Below are 21678 nucleotides of genomic sequence, written 5' to 3'. Positions count from 1 at the left end.
AAAAATAATATTTGTGGGTGTTCAAAGGAGTAATCAATTTGGAATGAGAGCTCAGTTACCAGTAGCTTCATTACTAGGTGTGACTTTTCAGACTGCTATGCTATCTGTACGCGGTCCCATCTTTCAGTGATACAGTTTTGTCTGAAAATTATTTGGTAATTTTTATTATTTTCTATTTCTGAAGACAGCACTCAACTGCTTAAATTTTGCCCCACATACTCATTCACCAGGCTATATTACAACAAAAAACATTATTTTTGTCTTATTACAATTCAACATTTTCATGTTTTGGTGCCTCTTTTGTTAGTAAACAATGGTGTTTCATAAAATGTAGGGATCAATACCTCCTAGCCATAACTGGCCATCTTTTGTGCCTGGTCCAATGGTGATGCTCCCAAGAAATCTCAGTTTTCATTAACAACTGGGTAACAGCCTATAAAAAGCAAGGCCCATATTTACAAAGAATCCAAATGTTGCACTGTATTTCTTGTGTGGGATCTCGTCTGGGGATTGCTTTGTGATTACAGGTTTTGCTTCTTCCACCTGTGATTTATTTTAAAGATAATATTTACTGAGACAAACAGCAGCTCCTTTGAGCGTACAGACTTGATGAGAGGCTCATTTGTACACTTCACAGCTCAGTGTGAATCATGGCACCAATGCATATACAAACTGGTGTAATATATTTACTGTTTCCAAGGGGAACATAATTAGCCATCCCCCCAAATTTTATCCTTCTTCTGATGCAGAGCTCGTAGCACTGACATGTGCCATTGTAGGATCCCAGTCTCTGTGCTGGCACACGATTTGGGGTGTCCTCAGTCTTGGCCTCTCTCCCTCTTGAGGCAGCTGAGCAGGAGTTTAGCGGTGAGCTGTGATACTGTGATACTGTACTTCAGCACATACTCATTTTACAGCCTCAGAGAACCCTTGTTTTGGTAAAAACACAGACCTGGTGATGGGGTTAAGAGTTAAGCTCTGGAGAATTTGACTCAGCTGTGGACTCCAGACACATCATTCAAGGTCTAATTCTGCCATCCATTCATAGGTGTTTTGTGCCAGTCAAGATACCATAGTGCATTTGAGCCCTCCAAATGGGACTGACAGATAAGATATAGTGCCTACAGGAGAGCTTTGACCTCCTGTCATGAGTGCAAGAGATCAGGTGGATTAATTTATCTGTCTACAGTGCAGTCACCCATTTGTGAAAAGGCCTGAGGCTATTTTAACAGCCCACAGCCAGTGGACTCAATGGAATCAGTGGGTTTAGGGTAAAATCAACCTCATCTATCTCCCAGATAGATACATCTTAAAATCTTTTTGCTTCATCGACTAGCTTTTCCCTGGCTGTTATGGACACCAGGCAACTAGCTTAGGTGCATATAACTGCTTGAAGGCAACCGAAGGTGAGAAGGACATACTCAATCTCCTTATGCCTTTTCTTTCACCCCAAAAGTGTGGATGGTATTGCCTCCTTTCCCTGTGATTAACTCCCTATATAAATTTGTGTTCTAAATCTCTTCAGTCAGGGGTTTATTCTTGCCCCTTTCTACAGGTAACTGGAACAACAGAGTGGTGGCTTAAGGCTACTATGTCTGGACTTCCAGAAGTTAATCACAGCTGAGGGGAGAGATGGGGGCACCATTAGTTAAAATGTAGGAATTAAAATCTCATAGAAACATCACACCAATAAATAATCACACTCGTTCTAAAAAAAATTAAATCCTTTTTATTTGTATATTTATTTTTATATATAAAAGAAATACAAAAAAAAGAACACAAACAAAATGCTGATTATGGCAATTCAGTTTTGTCAGCCCCCTCTGCCTGGACTGCTGCCTCAGATCCACCGGGAGTGAGCAAAGTCCTCCGGTTGTAATGTCCTTTTATGATTCCAGAATTATTGTTCTCATTAAGGATTTGCTTCTGTTTTTGCCTGTTAAGAGACTGTACAAGTCCTAGTACAACAGCTGCTAATGAATACTGTCCAGTCAGTTTTCTTGGTTGTAAGATTAAAGGATTTGGTTGAACTCTTCCTAGAAGAAAATACGTTTTGATTTTTCCTTCCTGTTCACTGATACCTTTGACATAAATCTCTCCTCGGTAGTCGAAGGCAAATCCCCGGTCCTTCAGGATCAGATACGTTTCTTCAGGCACTTGTATTCTCCCACTAACACCTGTGCTGTCCATTCGACTTGCTAAATTAACTGTTTTGCCCCAGATATCATATTGGGGTTTCTTAGCACCGATAACTCCTGCTACAACAGAGCCATGGCTAATCCCTATTAAAAAAAAATTGAGAAGAGGTAGCCAGTTAGAAAGAATGGCTGAAAACCATATTTGCACTCAAGAAGCAGGTGAAACCTGGTTCAGATACGCCTATCACTGAGCTTAAGGAAGAGACGTATATATAAAGAAAGTAAGAAAAAAAGGTCAGGACATTCATCACAGTGGAATCACAGTACTTATGTATCATCTGTATTCAGCACACTATTGCCAATGCTCCTGCAAACTGATTCTTATGTAGCAGGAAACATCTCTCTGAAGGATCTTTCTGTGTCTATAGTTATGGAAGACAACCTTCTTAGTGCTATACAATCAATAATTTAAATCAATAATTTACATTCCCATGTTTCATGAAGTGAAAATATTAGAGTATTCTGGGAAGTTATTGAAAGTCTATATCTTGTAAGATTATTGCATAAACTAAAGACAAGCAATAATAAAGAGGAGGCTTTTTTTTTCCTACATCAGTGATTTAATAATATGTTTAGTGATAGTGAAAGGCACATATTTGGGAAAAGTATCTTAGTTTTTTACATTTTTTTAAAGAATATTTTTTTAAAATTGGTAAGAGAAGTGGCTTCCAAATGCCGTTGCATTCATGCTCTATGAAATCTTTGCCAGTGATCCATACCTACTAAGACTGGATGCATTTTGCCCAAGAAATCTTGGGAACTGAGAGTATTCTGTTTAAAACTGTTAGGAAGCCCAGATCACAGACAGTGATGCTGCGACCCTTCATGCTGTGGCTGACAAATATACTTCAGCTTTTTTTTATGGCAGGGTAGTACATAAAGAACACATTTCTTCTGGTTGGCTTTTTGGTTTTGGCCAGTGATCCAGTCAGCATGAGAAGCTGTGAGATTTGCTCCTACCATGCTGCATATATTCAGGCCACCTTTTCATGTCCCTTCTTACTGCCCATCCAGGATTTCCCATCCAGGATAACAGGTTCTCCATCACAGCAATTCAGAGCTGCTGCCACTGGGACAGGTCAGGTCAGAACTGGCATTCAGTTCTTGTGCAAAACCAAAGTATTACTCTAAGGGTTTAGTAGAAACTAAACCTTAGAAATTCTGCAGTCCCCAAACCAGGGCCTATGATCTGCAAACAGAGCAATTCTTATTTCTAACTTTGTCTAGGATTAAGTCAATTTGAAAAGAGGAGCTTCAGTATGTGAAGTATTTGAAATTGCACAGGTCATTGCAATGCTCCTGGGGTACACTTACAGAGCCGGATCCTTGCAGACAAAACCACATTTTAATTCTCATGTTTGAATTCTGCTTACCAATACGGAGTTCAAAGTTGTTGAATGAATGTTTGTTGATCTCCTGTATGCTTTCATTCAGAGCTATGGAGAAGTCAGCCAGAGCACACAAATGCCCCCATTTGTCTTCACATTGCTGAGGATTAAGTTATAAACCAATATGTTAGAAAGATTTTGCAATTTGCCCAGCTCCCACCCATCCCTACCAAGTGTCAAGTATCTTAATTTAGACATCATAAGAACAGTCTCAACATACTGAACCAAGAGAAGTAGGGCATTATTAATGGTAATGCTTCCCATTTACATTATACTTGTATACCTGGATATAGAGAACTTAGCATGAAGGACCAGAGAAAGTAATTTCCTGTCGATAGTTTGACAGGTAAACATGGGAATTAATAAGGCATGTGAAACCTATCTAAGCCTGAGCAAGAAAGTATAGAGAGGATTGAGTTAGCTTGGGTGCAAGAGACAAAAACTGGTGAGAACCAGGGATGAGCGGAAGAAGTGAAAGACATAACTCTCCTTTGCTGAAACTGTCACGCAGGAAAAGTACCAATTCCAGTGCTGTCAGGGATGGAACACTGACAGGAACAACAGGGCAAGCCAGCCAACCTGGGAATGGTTATGTGTGAGAGAAAAGGCTATTCTGTAGCTGATCAATCACCTCTTCTTAGAGCAGTCAAGTCACTCCCTGCTCCTTCCCCTGGGTTCCCATTCCTGTAGGGAAATCCATATACAGATGGGGACCAGGAGTGGGTTTTGGTCTTCCCAGAACACCAGCAGGGCAGATGGTGGGGCAGAGACTCTCGAGGACAGGGAACTCCCTAATTGTTTCTCTGAGTGGACAGTGGAGTAAGGAACAGTTGTGGTAATGTGCGATAATGGTGTGGTATCATCTTATCTATTCTGAAACTAGGTAATGCTTTTATCAAACAAATATCCAGTCCATAGGAATGAAGCATTCCGAGGCTCTCCCTGGGCCATGCAGTCCAGTCTTTTGCAATTTTTGTCATCCATAGTTTTTAATCTGGAATATAAACATCTCTCTGGCATTACTCCATTCTGTTCACGCTGTGCTCAGTCCTTGTCCTCAGCCTCAATCATTTCACAGCGTGCCAACCTCCCTTGGCAGCCCTCACCTCTTAGATACTGACAAGGTGATAGACATGTATGTATGGAGATCAGTATATTTAAAACATCCATAACAATTCCATTAGGCTATTATAGTTCAAGAAAAAATAATCAGTCTTGGAAATGCAGTAAAGATTTTCTCCCTTTGAATTTTTACTCACATCAGGAGCCAAAAGAAGCAGTTAGGAGCTGTGTAACCAGCTACCTCCTTGTTGTTCAGTCTTTCTTAGCTCATCTCTGTACAGAAGCATTTTGAGTTGGAACAAACAAAATCTCATGCATGCCTAGTTTTGTGGATTTCTAGCTGTCAGCATCACTTGTTACTCTGTAGGTGGGAGATGCTCAGCTAGTTATACTCCACATATTTTATAATGTATTCTAAACAAACAATGGAAATTTTCTAATTTATAAAGCTCACATTAATCTGGCTTCTGCTTTTCTGGCAGTTGCAATCTATGTGGGCAGATCTGATTCCCGCTTTGTGGTTGAATCCTTTTTTGTGGTGCTCTTCCTTGGGGAGAGGAACCGACTGCCAAGCAAGACAGAGGAGACCCACTTCAGGCATATCCTTGGGTGTAATTATGAATGGATTTCTCTCATCTGACTTATTTGAGGTTTATGGCAGTGACTGTGCATGTGTCCTCTGTGGCTGATTTTTCCCCCAGCTTGGTTTACATCTCTGTGATGAGGGCAGAGTGCAGATTTCATGCTTTGTGATGTTCTTCAGTTGAACCGATGAGTCTGCTTTCTTTTTGATGTATAGTTTATCAGGCTGCCTGTAGATATACAGCTACATCATTACAAAAATGTTTAAAGACAACCTTACACTTCCATATGTATTCTGTCAGTTAATAGATCCTCTCTCTTCATAGATTTTTGGAGGCTGTCAGCCAGATTCTGGTCTGAGTTACAGTGGTAACTTTAACTTCCGTCCAAAGATAGAGATAGACCTGCTCTAGATTCACATGAGTGTGACTGAAAGGAGATTCTTTTTCTAAGCCTGAATTTGAGGAAGGAATCCATATGGTTCTTGTTCTGAGCACAAGATGACATTTCAATTCATCAAGAAGTGCAACTGTTGTCTGACAGAAGCCCCAAATGTCTATTTTATTTAGCAAAGGCAGCTCTACAAATAACAGAAAGATAACACTAATGTTGTCTAATATGAACAGTGGAACACGCCAAAAGCTTTGTTTCTTAAGGAAAACTATTGTCTTACCTGTTTTTCAGGTGATAATCCTGACACGGCCATGTATGTGCTGCCAATCGTTTTAATTTTTTCAATATCTTGAAATCTCTCTTCACCTAGCAACTAATACATATGTCAAAAAATGCTGTTACTTCTGTAATTCTTAATGCAAAATGCTTCTACAGATATCAAAATGAGTCATTATACTCATAGTATCCTCCAGTTGGATTCTGAGACATACTGAACAAAATTATCTACTCATAGAATGCATTCAAGCTAAATTGTACTGTTTGGTAAATCACATAATGGATAATATAACACACGGATATTCCAGCATAACTCAAATTCAGATGAGTCCTCTGTTTTCTGAGGTATAGTCACTGAAAATTAGTGAAGACAGGCTCTCTATGTATCTATGGACAAATATAAGTAAACGTGATCACTTAAAAGTGTTCCTAAATCTCTTTTGGAGGAGCTCAGTTTACAAATCAAGTGCTGATACAGCAACAATTCAGATGATGAAACCAGTGTGAAAGGGAATCCAGTTCACTTGCAATGCCCACTTTAACCATCTTACACAGTCAATGGATGGAGACAGGTGACTCCAAAGAACTTCTGTGAGAGTTTAAGTTCTCTTGTACTCTGTGATTTCATCTACTACTGTCAGACCTAACACTGGTGTGTCCATTGGGTCATTCGGTCTGCACTTTTGTTATGTATTGTCCCCTTCTACAAAAAATACAAGGAACCAATGGGAAGTGGTAAACTCTCATATCTATTTGGGGTAGCTATAGGTGCTAAGTAAGAATCAAGAATTTGTCAGACTGAGAATCTGCAAGAAGAAGAATAAATTTAGTCTAGTGACTAATGCACTAGTGGAGTGGGAATGACAGTGTGGTCCTTATTCTAAGTCCATATTCACAGTTTAATTTTGGACTTTCCATGAAATAGAAGCCAAAGCTTTATATTCTTTGAGAAGCCTAAGCAAATTTCAGGTTGTGAACTCTATCAATAACAATAGTTTTATGTGGGCTATGAGCACAAATCACCCCATCACAGGCTTTAAAAATGTGTCTTGCTGATGTTAATACTGAAATACCCCAGTAAACTTCATGATACTTCAGTGTGGTATCTAATAAATTTAGGTATCAATATGGTTAGGCAGTCCTGGGAGAAAACAAACAAACAAAAAAGCAGTTCATAGACACAAGGAATTTCAAACTTTCATTTCTAAAGCCTCAACTTAGTTGGGATTTGAACGAAAAAAATTCTTGCTGTGGTCAAGCAAAAATTTAATGAAGCATTTCCCCCTTCTTTTATACACTGCCAGGCATTCTTTTTCCATTTTGTGGGTTTGAGTTTCCTGTCAATTAAAAACTAAAGGGATTATTTCATTCAAAGAGAGAAACATACCAAAAGCATAACATGAAATATCCCCCGCCATTGAACTAACCACAGCGTACGTCAGCCGGAGCGCTGGGGTCTTGGAAGCTTTGCTGTTCGTGTGCAGATATTGCACCATCTGTCTCTAATGGGAGGCTGCACAGCATCGTGCACAGGGAACACAAAGCCATATGGTTAATGGCTCCCTTCCAAGTCAGGAAAGTCCAAAATCTTGACCTGCTTCTCATTTTTCTTCAAACTGCCAGAAAAGCCCATTATCTGCATTTCCCTCCTACAAGGGCAGCTCTTCCAACTGCTCTCTTAAAGAAAAAGATAATTTCTTGTGGCTCGGCTTTTGTGAGCAGTTTGAGAGCACCAGGTGTGTGGGCAAGGGGAGAAAATGCTTGTGGTTAAAAACAGGCTATATTTTCATTTCCAGATGGTTGCTGGAAGCAACAGCAAACAGCACAGTAATTTAAAATATGCGATAAATATCTGAAATTACTCTTTTTAAGAAAGAAAGAACCTGCTGGCTGTGAGGCAATTTAGAAGAAATAATCTCATGTTATCTTTTTCTTCTCATTCATTATTGTTTCCAAATCTGTTTTTTCCAGCTTTATCCTGTCTGATAGATAGATCCTTTCCTTCTTCAAATAATGTTTTATTTACCAACTACTTTCTTCACAGTATGACAGGATGATGGATTTTGATATTGGGGAAAGATATTCCAACTCAGTCCTAAATCAGCTGCTATTTTTTATGACATTTTAAACACGCTTACTAATTTACCAAGATAATTCAGGGAACATTTTCAAACACTTGAATGTGGTTGGTATCTGAGAAGCAACTAATGGCATGATGTCACCATTCATGTACAGGTCATATGGAGGTGAGACCCTGGGATATACACATGCAATGAAACATGTACAAAGTAGTACAAAAGAGAATGTTCCAGGACATGGAACACAATTGCAAAGTAATCAGCAAAGTCTGAAAGCAGGATCCTGTTTTCTGCCAAAAACCTCTGCTTGTGGCAACACCATATATTAAATCTGTTGTCATAAACACTGTGTAAATCACTGCAGGATAAAGAAAACAGCAGGAAAAAAGAGCCCATGGACAAGAAAGCTCTTATTAAAGCACAAATCCCAACTGTAATATCACTATGATACATAAATGGTAGATTAAAAAGGCTAGAAACAATATTACAATCCAGAAAAAAAAAAATCCTTCAAGACTCATAATCTTCAAGAGAAATGTTCCAATATTATTTTTGGTGCGGCATCTCTAAGAATGGGAGTTTAACCCTGTATGTGTCTTAAGACTACACTAATATAAAAATGCGTAATTATGAAAATAGTTTTTTCAATGTTCATGTTTTTTTTTTGATGTATGAACTGTCATGTCAGCACCACTGTGCTTGAGTACAAAATAAGAAATTATACAGAACTGTATTTTATAATGATGCTAAATATATGTATATATATGCATCTATAGCTATATCTATAGCTATATCTATCTATATCTTCTTTTCTCAGTCTGGCAACCAACACCTCTCATTCTGCCTCAGTTGTCAGGAAGCCTGGATAATTTGGAAATTGAGAGATTTGTGAGCCATCATGGAAAAAGAACCCTGAGCAAAGGCAGTGTTTTGAGAAAAGTCAATCACCTACTCCCCAAGATGGGCTTTTGGACAAGGTTCCCCTGGCTCCCTAAGAAAGAACCAGTCACAACCTGCATCCTCTGCAGGCTCCTGCCCTGTGCAGTTGTTGACAGGTTCTGTTCCATCATTCACTACTTTTTAATTGACTGCCTTTGACTCTCTAACATAAATCCACTAACTGCAAACCAAAATAACATCCGGATTGTAAACTTTGTTTTGTAGTAACAAGGAAACTCCTCTAGAAAGAAGAAAGAAATAATCCAGATATTCTTGTCATGGGCAGATCACATTTTCCAAATCAGACTGATTTGTATCTTTACCACTGCTTTCCTTCGGAAACATCTTCCTGGCTCTATGGACACAACATTCCTACTACTATTATCTATGTAAGGAAAGGAAGGGACTCAAAGTATAGAATCTGATTCAAGATCAGGAACTCAGTTCAGTTCTCTAAACACAGATGTCTCTTGTCATCTAGAGCATGCTTCCCTGAAAGATCTCCAATGGCTTGCTCCAGAAGAGCATGAGTTTTTGATGGTGTAGTATGGGACCTGACAATCCCATGTGGGTGTCTCAAATATCCGGGGATATCTCAGATGGCACGAGGTAGTGATGTCTCACACTCCTGTGCTAAGAGTTCTACACTTGGGTATCTCTACAGAGGTGTTCCCATGATCCTGAGGAGTAAAGTTTTCCCATGGCCAACGGATCTGCTGTGCTCTAAAGCTGTACATCTGCATTTGACTTCCAGAGCTGTAACGAGACAGCAGACAATCTTGGCAAGGAACGTCATGAAAAACAAGGAATAGTGACATTATGTTGTTTCATTTACATGGAAACATCATTGGCCCTGAAACACCATATCTGAAATGACTTCTGATTCCTTTTCCATGGGTAAGATTACTGACTTCAGTTGTTCTGTCTGGCCTATCACCTTTCAGACTGCTCAGACAGAATAAACTAATGGCATGACCATGCTGGAAGTAGGTTAGCAGTCAGCAGGGGATCACATAATTTCATTTACTGCCCGTACCAGGAACATATCTATTTTTCAACTAAACATGTCTGGGACGTAATACAGTCCCTAATTATGTCCTTTATTAATTACAGAGCAGGTGTTAGGGCCCTGAATATAATATTGGGTTAGCATTTTGATGAAAACCTTGTCTTCAGTAATTGCCATGGCAGCAATGGAATTCTGTTGTGAAGATTATATGAACACGCATGACAAAATGTCTTAAATTAATTCATAGCAATAGGCTTTGCATTAAGTATGAACTATAATAATTTTAATTAGATCTGGAAAGAAAAACAGAACTATTAATCGAGAACTGTGCTGACAGCTGTGTAAGATCTCAGAGAAAAATGCAGGTATTTATACCTACAGAAAAAACAATGAAGGAGCTTAGAAGGTGACAGAGCTCTTCTCATAAGAGAGTAGTTTTTTCTTCTACTAACATGCACAGGGATGCATCACCTGTGAATTCTATTTTCCATTAGTAATTTTCTTATCCGATCAATTATATGGATAAATTCCCAGTTTCATTGTCTCTCAGAGTTTGGTAAACTTAACCCTGGTCCAGTTTCTATGAGCTTCCACTCTGTAAACATTCCCCATGCAGAGGTCCAGGATAAGGAAGGATGACAGATGAAATTAAGATCCTTATCTAGGTTCATATTTACGTTCTGATATGGGTACAGATATCTTTGTTTAAAAAAAAAAAGAAAAAAAAAGAAAAAAAAGAAAAGGAGGAAAATCAATTACTCCTTTGTGTCTTTGTTTTCCACTTATGAAATTAAGATGACATAGCTTTTATGAGAGAAGCAAATTGAAAATAAATTCTTCAGAACTTGTGAGAGGCCTTCGGCACTTGCTGCTTAGGATGGAATGAAAAAAATAACGTATTTTTCTTTTTTCTAATCTCTTTTTCTCAGTTACATGCCTTCCACTTTCATGTTTTCCTCTAGTACCTTCCTCCGAAGCCCCTGGAGTTACTTTCTCTTCAAAACAAAAAACCCAGACCAAAACAAAAACTCTAGGCTAGATCCTCAAAGGCTGATAGAATTTTAAAGTAGGACTAAGGTAGGATTTAATAAATTAAAAAAAAAAAAAAAAGAAAGACAGCAATTCTAAAATCTTCATTCAGCTCTATTTTAAACCCTGGAGAGGTCTGAACTCTGCAGATGCTTGATTTATTTTTTTTAAACAAAACAAAAAAAACCTCAGACATTTTCTGTATGCTTAATCTACAGACAGAATTCTAGTCCAGATACAAAGAGTAAGTTTGCCTTCTTGTCTTCTCTAAAAAAGCTTTTGCATGCTGACAATGCTTTTTGAGTTGAGACCCAAAGTGGTAAAAGATGTTCTCTTTTTTTCAAATCTAAGTGGAGTTTTTCCCTTCTCTGTTCTAGACAATTGTTCCATGGCAACACAGCTCATGTGGGATGCGAGATCCAGATCCAGCTCCTTTTGAGGGAACAAAGTAATTCTTTCGTTTCTCTTGAACTGCGTATTAATCTTCTGCTGACAAAACACTCACCACTTCTCCAGTCAATACTCTACTACAATAGAAAAATTCCTTGGGATAAACAGAGCATGAGTTCCTTGGGTAGGATATTTTATATTTTCCCAAAGATTTCTCACTATCCATGTGCCCTCTCCCCTGGTGTCGAGATTAATCTTTTCTTACTTTACTTATCTTTCTTACTTTCTTACTTTCTTACTTTACTAATCTTTTCTTACTCAGCAGAATTCTGAAAATAATGTCTTTTTCCTACTTTCTCTTTCAATATCTTCTCCATTAAACAGAGTCACAGACCTATGATACCGCTACCATCTCTGACTTTCTTCTCCCTTTTTTTATCTGGACCATTCCAGCCTGGCACACAGACCCAATCTCACTGTTAAGTACAGAGGTGGGTCAGATTCTGCTTCTACCACTTGGGGATCTCAGGAGGGCTACAGAGTCCTGAAAACTGCTTGCAGTGTAGATATTAAAATTCCTCACACGAGATAATTTTGGCCTTATTTTTTCACCCTTCCTAGTTCTAAATTTTTTTTCAAAGCTCTTTGATGATCTGTGCTTCGTCCCTTTTCTTAATTTATCTTGGACTCACTGCAGGACATGATAACATCTGTCTAAGCTTCCTTACTAACTGGTTGGCAGACTCTGCAATACCAACCATGGACTTTGTTCCTGACTTCCTCTTCCACGTGGCAATACCTACATTGGGGATCTGGCTTTTCCTGTTTATTTTAGTTCTTCCTCATCTCCCTTTCTGAAATTAACTGGACAGGATACCTAAATTTGTTCTTTTTCCTTTTTATATCCTATTTTTTTCTTTTTTTGCATTTCCCTTCACCTCTGCATTCCTCAGTACAATAACCAAACTTACTTCATTTACCTCTGTATGATGTATTTGACCAGACAATCTCCTCAGTTAATATGTCAACACCTTTCATTCTCTATCCAACTTTTGATTCTAAGCTGCGTGCTTCCCATTCAACTTGATTCTATTTTACCTTTAATGTTAATTGAGTCCATTTGAATAATGTCTTTGAAACAGTCTCTTTATCTTTTTGCATTTAGACCACTGCTTTCCAGGACTGTTGCAAATACCTTCACCCTTCTTTCTTCTACAAAATTAAGGCATGGTCTACTTCTAGATACACTGGTGCAGATTGCAGGGTTTCTTTTGTTTGCTGGTTTGGTTTTTTGTTTGTTGTTTTTGTTTTGTTTTGTTTTTGTTTTTGTTGTTGATTTTGCTGTTGTTTTTTTAATGTGTGTTTATACTCAAGTAACTATTAATTTCAGTCTCTGTCTCACTACATCATTCAGACTAAAGTTTGGCAAGACCAAGTACAAAATTTAAAATAGACAATTGTAATAGTAATTGAAGTAAAAAAAATATTGGAAGCAGAATAGTTATAAATTTGATAATTTAGGATGATATACTTGGTATTTGGTAACTCATTGTTGAAGCGCTATCATATTTTCTCTAGTAGCTGGTATTACCTCATCGAAGTCTGCAATGATTTCATTTAGCAAGCGCAGACATTCTACTCCTTGTTTATTCATCTCGGTCTGGGAATAGAAGTCAGCAAATCCAGGAATAGAAGCAAACATCACACCAACAGCATCATAGGACTGAGAGTATAATTCCTAAAAGAACAGAGAAGAAAAATGTGTTGAAGTGGTAATATAGGGATGAGAACATAATCAGCTGCAATTAAAATAGGTTTCTTATTTTTTTTCATGCGTATGAGGTTAGCCTTAGTATATTAAGTGTTAGCCAAATTCAACAGGAGAAAGCTGGCAGCTCTCACATTTTTATCACGGATTATATGCAGGGTTTGCCCTTTCCTTGAAAGCCTGCGTTTTGTGCTTCTGAGGTCAGGGTCTACACCAGCAAACCTAAAATAGAATTTTTCATTCTGATTTATATGGGAAACCACTTAAAGAAATGAAGGATTCATTTGCAACTATGAATACCAGAGGATCAAACACTGTTAGGCAAGTAAAAGGAACCTAACATTTATTTTTAATTATTGTTTAAGTCTGTGTTGCAAATGTTTGCAGTTGACAATATTTTTATAAATTTGTTGATTAACAGGGATCAGATGGGGCCGTATAAAGCATCTAATATGACATCTTCGTAAGAAGTCCCCTCAGCACATTTTCAAATGGATAACTTATACTTCACAGTACTGCAGGTCTTTACAAGTGTTTTTTATTCACAGGTTTTCAGAGAGCCCCTGCTCTTACTCTATGGTAAACTGCGGTTCTCCTAAGGGGATTATGGAGCCATTTGGTTTCCTGGTGCTGGGAAAGTTTCTGCTCTTAGGGTTTGGAAGGAGGGAGAAACATAAGTGAGGGTGATAAGTGAGCAGTTACTGGGCAGAAAGCAGCTTATAAAGAATTGGATGCAGGAGGCTAATAGGATAAAGTCTGTCCTGGGATAAGCTTCTACTTGTGTTATTCATATAATTCACTCTGGTACTGAATGACAGATTCATTTATGGATGGGGTCTTGTCACTACATATGTGAAAATGCAGTCAGTTCTTCTCTGAATGCAAATAAATTTTTAGTAATAAAACTAACTTCAACTTTAGAAGAGCCTGGGACATAGTCCCCAACAACTCCTAGTGTGCTTTTCTAGTGACTAATGTATCAAAACCACATGCACTCTCTTTTGTTTAATTGTTTCTAGCTTTAGCCTCTGTGGTTCTACCCAATGGCAGATACTTTAATTTCTGTGACTTCTCTTGTGACATTCTGACCTGGAGTAGTTGCTTCTCAATGTTCTTGTCAGTGTGCTTTAGGAAATTTTAGTGCTTTGCTCTCATGGTAAAAGGACTTGCTGCTAGACGCTGTATACCTACTGTGAACACCTCAGGTTCCTCTTCTTCCTTCATCCTGCTTCTCCCTAGAAAGCATCCTGAACTCCTGCCCTGTAATTTACTCTGCTGCTAATGTTGCTTCTTATCTAGACTCTTTAACAATGTGGCCTATAGTAAAAGTGGAAAAATTCTGCTGGTTTCCAAGGATACTGCAAAGCTTTGATTGAGAAAAAAACCATGACTGACTCCCTTCCTGACTTTACACTTTCTTTCACTGAAGAACATCTGCAGGGTCATGGAAGCCATACTCTAAGGACACACTTATTCTCTTTCATAGGTATAGAAAACGTAATACACGTGTTAGTTCATGGATGCTTATGGAGGACTAGACAATATGTGCTAGGAGAAGCATATATACACTCAGGCATACACTTTCCCCAGATCATGAGGACAGAAAACAACTGGCTGAGCCTTCAGCTGCTCTATTTTTGGTAAGAAGCATCAAGACAGAAATAATACATCTATGAGAAAATGCTTACAGTACACATTTGAGAATTCATTTTTTGAGAGCAGAGAAATTAACTTAATGGCCAGACATGAACGGCAGGATTGATTGTACTGAAATCTGGTAGATGTTACAGCTGGCCAGCTCACGCATAAATCATCCCCAAGTATAGTCACTCTGGAAATTACCTTACAAAAACCAGGGGTGGTAGAATTCAATTCAGTGGCAAATTACTGGAGCATCAGCAGTGATCCATGGGGCATCTGTCTGCATTTGAAGATTATTGCGCATGTGAGTGTATGTAAATGAATGTGTAAGAGAGGACATATATTCCCTGAAAATCCATAATGAGGATATGCCAAAATACACTCATGGTTGATATCAGGGTTGCTCCATTTGCCATGAAGCATTTTAACCTGGTTGCTTTCACACATACATTTTCTTATGTGCAGAGCAGTGTTTTTATGGCAGTTTATTACCCACAGAGTGTAAAATTCCTCAAGAAGCTGATTTCTGAAGTGCTTTTCCTTGTAGCTTCTCACTATGTTGTCCTTCCCTAGGTGATATTTGAAATCACATCTTCAGAACACAATGATTCCTCATTTTGCAGTCTAATTCTTCTAGCTATGTCTATTTCCAAAATGTACAATCAGAAAAGGGTAGCCTTGATTCCCTTTTTTCTACCCAATAAATAGATATAGCAGTACCTGAATCTTGCAGCACTTGTGACCTCTTCATTTTAAAAGATAATTCCAACATTAAGTAAGAAAATTCCAGTTTCATCACACAATAGCTTTTATTCACGGGTAATATGATACCATACATTTGCCTAATTTCAGGTAAAGAGTGAGTGTCTTACTGCTACTTTCAGAAACAAATTCTGGAATTTCTTTTATCCCTTCAGCAACATCTCTTCAAACTCCGTCTTAGGAATACTCAGAGATGCCATTATCCAGCTTTTCTTCGTGTATTACTAACACTTTTTAGGAACATAGCCACAAACTATGTTTCTGCAATGGATGCTTTGTTAACTGCCCCAAAGGGGCAAATCGGGGGTAATATGAAATGGTAAAAATGTTCTCTTGGGTCTGGAGATACAAGGGGCTCAGGTCTGTTGCTTCCCATTGCACAGATTCCTCCTGTACTAACTGACGGGGCTGTAATAATACTTCTGCAATACCAGGCTACCTTAAGTTTGCATAAGCATTCTGTTAAATTCACATATCCTTTTTAAAAATACTAGATTTTCAAAGGCTCATAGATTGGAAGAGACCTCTGAAGGTCATCTAATACAGTTCCCACTCAAAGCAGGGCCAATTAGGTCAAGTTTCTCATGGCTTTGTTAATTTGAGGGTTGAATATCCCCAAGACTGGAGATTTCACAAGGTTTCTGAGCCTCGATGCAATACTGTTTTCCCAAGGATTTTTTTTCCCCTTGTATTTGACTGAGATTTTTCTTCCTGCAGCTTGTGTTGTTGCCTCTTGTCCTTCCACTTGCACATTGGAGGAGAGTTTGGCTCTGTCTTCTCTATAAACACCTGTTAGGTAGTTGAAGACAATGATAACATCCTCTTTCAGCCTTTTCCTCTTAAGTTGGAACAATCTCATTTTTCTCAGCCTCTCCTCATATGCCATGTGCCCCAATTCCCTGGTCATCTTGGTTTCCCTCCACTAGACTTGCTCCAGTAGGTCCATGTGTCTCCTACTGGTGAGCCTGAACCTGGAAACACTGTTCCAGGTGTGGTCGCAGAAGTGCAGAATGCTTTACTTTAAAACATGAATGTTTTTTTATGTGAAACAAATGCCAAATATTGGCAGTATTTGTGTAAAGAATCTTATTGAGAATTAAGTTCTAACAATATCCTAGCAGATTTGTTTTTATTTTGTTAATTAGAAAAAAGTATCAGAAATAAAACTGATACATACTTCATTATCCCGATCCTTCTCCAGGAAGTGACGGGCAACGTGACTGGGTAAAATATTCCGTAGCATATTTTCATTGTGTTCTCTTAATTCCTTCATTTCATTGATTTCTTCTTTTGCTTGAACACGCCACAGAAAATCCAGCCTTGCTGTGTATTCAAGCTGTAGTGCCAGAAAGAAAAAAAAGGCAACAATAAAATCTGATAGGGTAAGAGTAGAGACTGTGTTGTCATCCTCGTCAGGCTGCTCCTGCCATGTAACTGCCTTCAGTGCTGCTTAAGCTCTTTGACTCTGAAGTAATTCGATTTCATTGCCAGAAAAAGAGGTTATTTCTTTGCCTTGTGTATGGTGTCTCATAGGAACCTTAGTTAGTGGCTAGAAAATTTCAAAAAATTATTTTCCTTTTAATCAACTCTTTATTAGTTAGATAATAGAGTCAAACAGGAGATAAGGTATTGGAAGATATCTGTATCAGTATGAAATAAATATGTTACCCTCATATGCGTTTTCAAATGAAATGGGTTTCATAAGAAAATAGTGTGAGGGTCATTCTAAACACTTTGCACAGACAAGTAGTTTATTTCTCAAGGATGAACATCTTTCAGCAAAACTATATATAACAGCCCCACACAGTCCCAAAGAAGACTTTCAAATTCGTGGCACCAAAATGAGGTATTGCTACTGCCTGGACATGAGCTATGTGTCATTTAAGTCCTTTAAACATAGTGAAAGACATGCTATCTGATACCCCCTCAAATACGCTGTCCCTGATGTGGATCCAGAGTCTGCATTGACAATTTAGAACATGCACAGTGGCCATGCCTGATGCCCTCAGCTACAAACCAAAGTCAAATGATTTTCAGTGCTGTATGTGTACAGGAAAAAAAAAAAAAGGAAGATTCCTGCACAGCCTATATATGCATATATACGTATATTGTGTATTTATATATATATATACATATAAATACATATTCATATATACATAAACAACAAATGTCTGCAAGCTGAAGTGGGGAACATATTGAAACAGTATGCTGTTTGCCTGAGAGGCATGTGTGTCAGCACGTGGACAAGACCAACCCTCCCAGAATTTTTGGTGCATTACACTAATGCTTTAATCAGTTTTTAAGGCAGGCAGATACTATAGCTTGCACAAGGGGTGACTTGTTAAGATACAGCTGTGTTGAAAATGATGAATATATATCTATGTGTAGTAAACTGAAAGAGCAAATATATTTGTGAGCCTTGAGATGCTCTAACCAGAGATAATAATCAAAGGCGCAGAAGAGAAGCATATTATACCAGCAAATAAATGAATTTTACAATTGGTTATCATCAAATATTTTACCAAAAGGTGCTGGGATTAAGGAAGTGGTTGGGGTATAAGTCATGTATCAAGCTGAAATAAAGGGCAAACCTGCAGTGGGTGGGAGTGACTAAGAGTGGGTCAGGCATTGTTCAGTGACTCATTTTGTTCACACTTTTCATCGTCAGTGGCCAATGGTGGTGGTTCAGAAGAGAAACCAAAGCACCTTGCAAGGGGGATTACAGGTTGAACTGTACTTCAGGGAGCTTTCCTCTTAAAAGCTGAAAGAAACTCTGGCTTGACATAAGCTACCAAAGTTTGTATGCAATTTAGCAGTGATTTACTTGCCCTGTGGGTGCTATTGCCACCTTTCTAGACAACCTCTTCTCTAGTTCTAATATTTTGATTTTCCGTCTTGTGGCTATTAATTCCCTAAATTAACTACACCAAAAAAACTGTCAGAAAAAAGTATTTTTAATCATTTTTTTTCAACATTTTTCATTTTCCTTCACCCTTTTGTGCCAGCAGACAGAGCCCATATCAGATCATAACTGGCTTTTATCTCTACCAGCTCACTGAGAAGGCAACATTGACTATAATTTCACAAGGAGTTCTAAAGGTATTTTTCAGGTTGGCTTGGAGCAGGAGCTGCTGGTGGATTCTGAGTTCTTTGATGTTTCACATATTTAATGTACTACAATAATAGCTTTGCAAAAAACCTCAGTACAGTTTTTCACAGCTGATTTTTTATGCTACGGTACAGGAAAAATTCACATCTATAAACCTAAGTCAGAATAACAGCAGCTAATCTTTACATTTTAGATAATGTCATTCTGGTTATTTATAATCACATAGTAACAAAATATTTTTCTTTCAACATCAATAGACAATTGAGATGACACTGTCAGTTCAGAGATAAAAGTGTGTGCTACATATGAGGTTTGAAAATAGAAAGTTTTAAGAAGATGCTTTACTAAGTTCCCATATTTGTTAAAACTAACAAAATTATAGGGTTGAGTTTTGAGTTTATTTTTGACTGTGTAAAAAAATGTTCTTGGGCACAGTGATGCTAATAAAGATGACTGTCTGCAACATAAAATGTCCAGGTGTTCTTGCCCTGGTATGTAGCTCTACAAACACTCTTATTTCCAGTAGTGAGTGAAGAAGATGAGGAAGATGTATTACACAGAAAGCCTAATGCTACCTATGTCCTCTAAATGCTGTACAAGCCAATCTCTCTGCAGACAGTTGCCACATGCAAGGAAAACACAAGGTAAGCATTTGAGGGACAAAATATTTTTCCTTAAAGAACAAGAAAAGAGGATTTACATCCCAAAGGGGCACTTTCAACCACCAAAACCAGTCTAACTCCAGATAAAATAAGCAAATATCCTTTCTTCCCTTCACTAAAATCTGAATAGGAAAAAGAAATTTAGGAAAAAACTCTTCATGGAAATGGTTGTTGGGCATTGGAACAGGCTGCCCAGGGAAGTGGTGGAGTCATCATTCCTGGAGGGGTTTAAAAGGCATTTAGATGAAGTTCTTAGGGACATGGTTTAATGCTAGAGTTTGGTTATGGTTGGACTCGATGATCCTGAGGGTCCCTTCCAGCTGTAATGATTCTATGATGCTGTGATTCTATGAATATGGAAAGGATAATGAAGAGATCTGAAGCATAATGCCAGAATTAGGTATGTCTCTTCCTCTCTTTTTCTTTTTCAACTGGATCAATCCCTTCTTTGCATTTCCTCATTACTCCCACTTTTCCCAAGCATGAAGAAGGTTCAGGGGGTCATGTTTTTTGCAGATAAATTGCTGTGTAGGGATGTCAGTTCTTTCTCCATTTGATAAGGTTTTGAAGGATAGTTTATGTTTATACAGAATGTTCTGCTTCCATCATTTAAAAGATCAAGGAATAAATGAGTATATTTAAAAAAATAATAAGTCCAGCCTCAAAATTACCCACAACACTTCTGTCATGTGTTTTATGTCATGTGCTTCATGTCAGCTTTAGTTTGCAGAAACACTGCTGTATAATATGTTACTTGTGTTAAAAAGATGTGCTTCCAGATGAAATTTAATTTCTAATAGGGAATTAGCCATTTAGCCTGATGTCATGTAACAGTAACACAACTACTTTTTATTATGGGTTTAACACCAAAGACCCTTGACACCAGAGACCCTCATTGGCTGAACTACAAGTAAGATTTTAAGAAAGCTCTGAGTCTGATTATACAGTCTCACACAGCTTTTTGTCAAATCTAACTTGAAATTCTGGGTGCAAAAGTAGTGATTAACTTCAGATTATAATGGGTAAAGAACAGTAGTTAGTTGTTCAGAAATTAAAGGTCTATACGTCTGATCTTATAAAAGTCATCTTTTTTGTAAATCCAAATAAAATGGAGCAAGTTGTTAGATATTCTACTACAGAATACTTTTGTAATTTGTGAGAAGCAAAGCTGTGCTGGAGGACAACTTTATTGGATTTACAGTGCTCTTCATCAGTTCAGACTACTGAAGCAAATTTTTTAATATTCTCTGGACAAAATTTGTACATATGTTTTCAGTTTGTATTTTGACAGAGACATTCAGGTTAAATCTATAATAGGAAATTAAACAACACAAGGAAATATTCCTGGGCACTGCTGTTGGATATTGTTAAATTGATATAGTGGTCCTATGAATCGTTTGGGAGAAGATAAAAGAGTTAGCACATCTCAGGGACCATTTCCAAGGGCAGTTTGAGTACAGCTTCCCTGTTTTATGGAACAAGCAAGATAAATAGGATGGAAAAAGAGTGTGTTGTGCTAACAGACCTCTAAGCTGGAAAATAGTCTTCAATATCCCAGATGAGGCTTATGTAGAAGACAGATTCAGAATTGTGATTCTGAAGAACATTGCCTGGATTCTGCCTAATCCTTGCTCTACGTCAATTCCTTTAGTGTTTCTGTCTTAGTATGTACTCTCACTTGAGGCCATTTCCAACCTTTAGATTTGTATTTTTGCCTATGTTAAGAATCATTGGGAATACTGTAAGGCTTATATCACAAATTTGGGATAGTCAGTTCTTATTTGTTGCATGTTTTTCCTAAATGAGCTTAATGTCTTGATAAAGATATGTCAAAGTACCTTGTTTTCCATTAAACTTAAATCTGGGCACAAAGTAGATTTCATCCCATTTACTTTATTCACACATTCCTCATTTCCTCAAAAAAAAACAAGGAAGAAAATTTCTAGAATATGTAGGTCTTGCCTTCTTTATTGCTCTCATGTGGAAGGAATGGAGCCTGTAGGTACCTGCACAACTTATAAAGTTACTGTAATAGTGCAATTAAGTGTATAATATTGTGTTGTTCATCACGGCAACATTCCTTTCTTACTGTCTCACTAGAACTAGGGTTGAGAAATGCTGATACTAATCAGCCTAATGTACTTGAAGGGAAAATCTTTAAAGAAGTTGAACACGCAGGACAGCATCTAAAAGCAATTGTTGTTTTTGCTGCCTTTAATGCAGTTGTCCTGTTTGCCTGAAACTGCCTGAAGTCAATACGTATGACATGCAACAGCCTAGAGGTTGCCTGCCAGAAGTGGTGGAGAAAACACCCTGCTTTAGGTGACTTTTACACAATGGATTTGTTGTTTTGAATCTTATTTTGTCACACTTCAGTCTCTCTGTGCACTGT

At 38.0% G+C, this 21678-nt stretch overlaps 1 protein-coding gene across 1 annotated transcript in view; it reads right to left on the bottom strand.

Moving 5' to 3' along the window:
* Window positions 1-1794: 1794 nt before the first annotated feature.
* The window catches only part of ADCY8 (adenylate cyclase 8), a gene marked incomplete at its 3' end in the record, with an annotated part of 127515 nt that continues 107631 nt past the window's right edge, over window positions 1795-21678 (bottom strand). The window contains exons 14-18 of the mRNA XM_082044676.1: window positions 16693-16851; window positions 12936-13082; window positions 5904-5996; window positions 3572-3686; window positions 1795-2282 (exon numbers count right to left, since the gene is read on the bottom strand). Of these exons, the coding sequence (XP_081900802.1) occupies window positions 1795-2282; window positions 3572-3686; window positions 5904-5996; window positions 12936-13082; window positions 16693-16851 (1002 nt within the window). The remainder of the gene's footprint in view (window positions 2283-3571; window positions 3687-5903; window positions 5997-12935; window positions 13083-16692; window positions 16852-21678) is intronic.

This window comes from Streptopelia decaocto (genome assembly GCF_964273445.1).
Source record: "Streptopelia decaocto genome assembly, chromosome: 2".
Classification (NCBI taxonomy): domain Eukaryota; kingdom Metazoa; phylum Chordata; class Aves; order Columbiformes; family Columbidae; genus Streptopelia; species Streptopelia decaocto.
The sequence above is the reverse complement of the archived record's forward strand: the minus strand, read 5'-3'. Positions and strand labels throughout refer to the sequence as shown.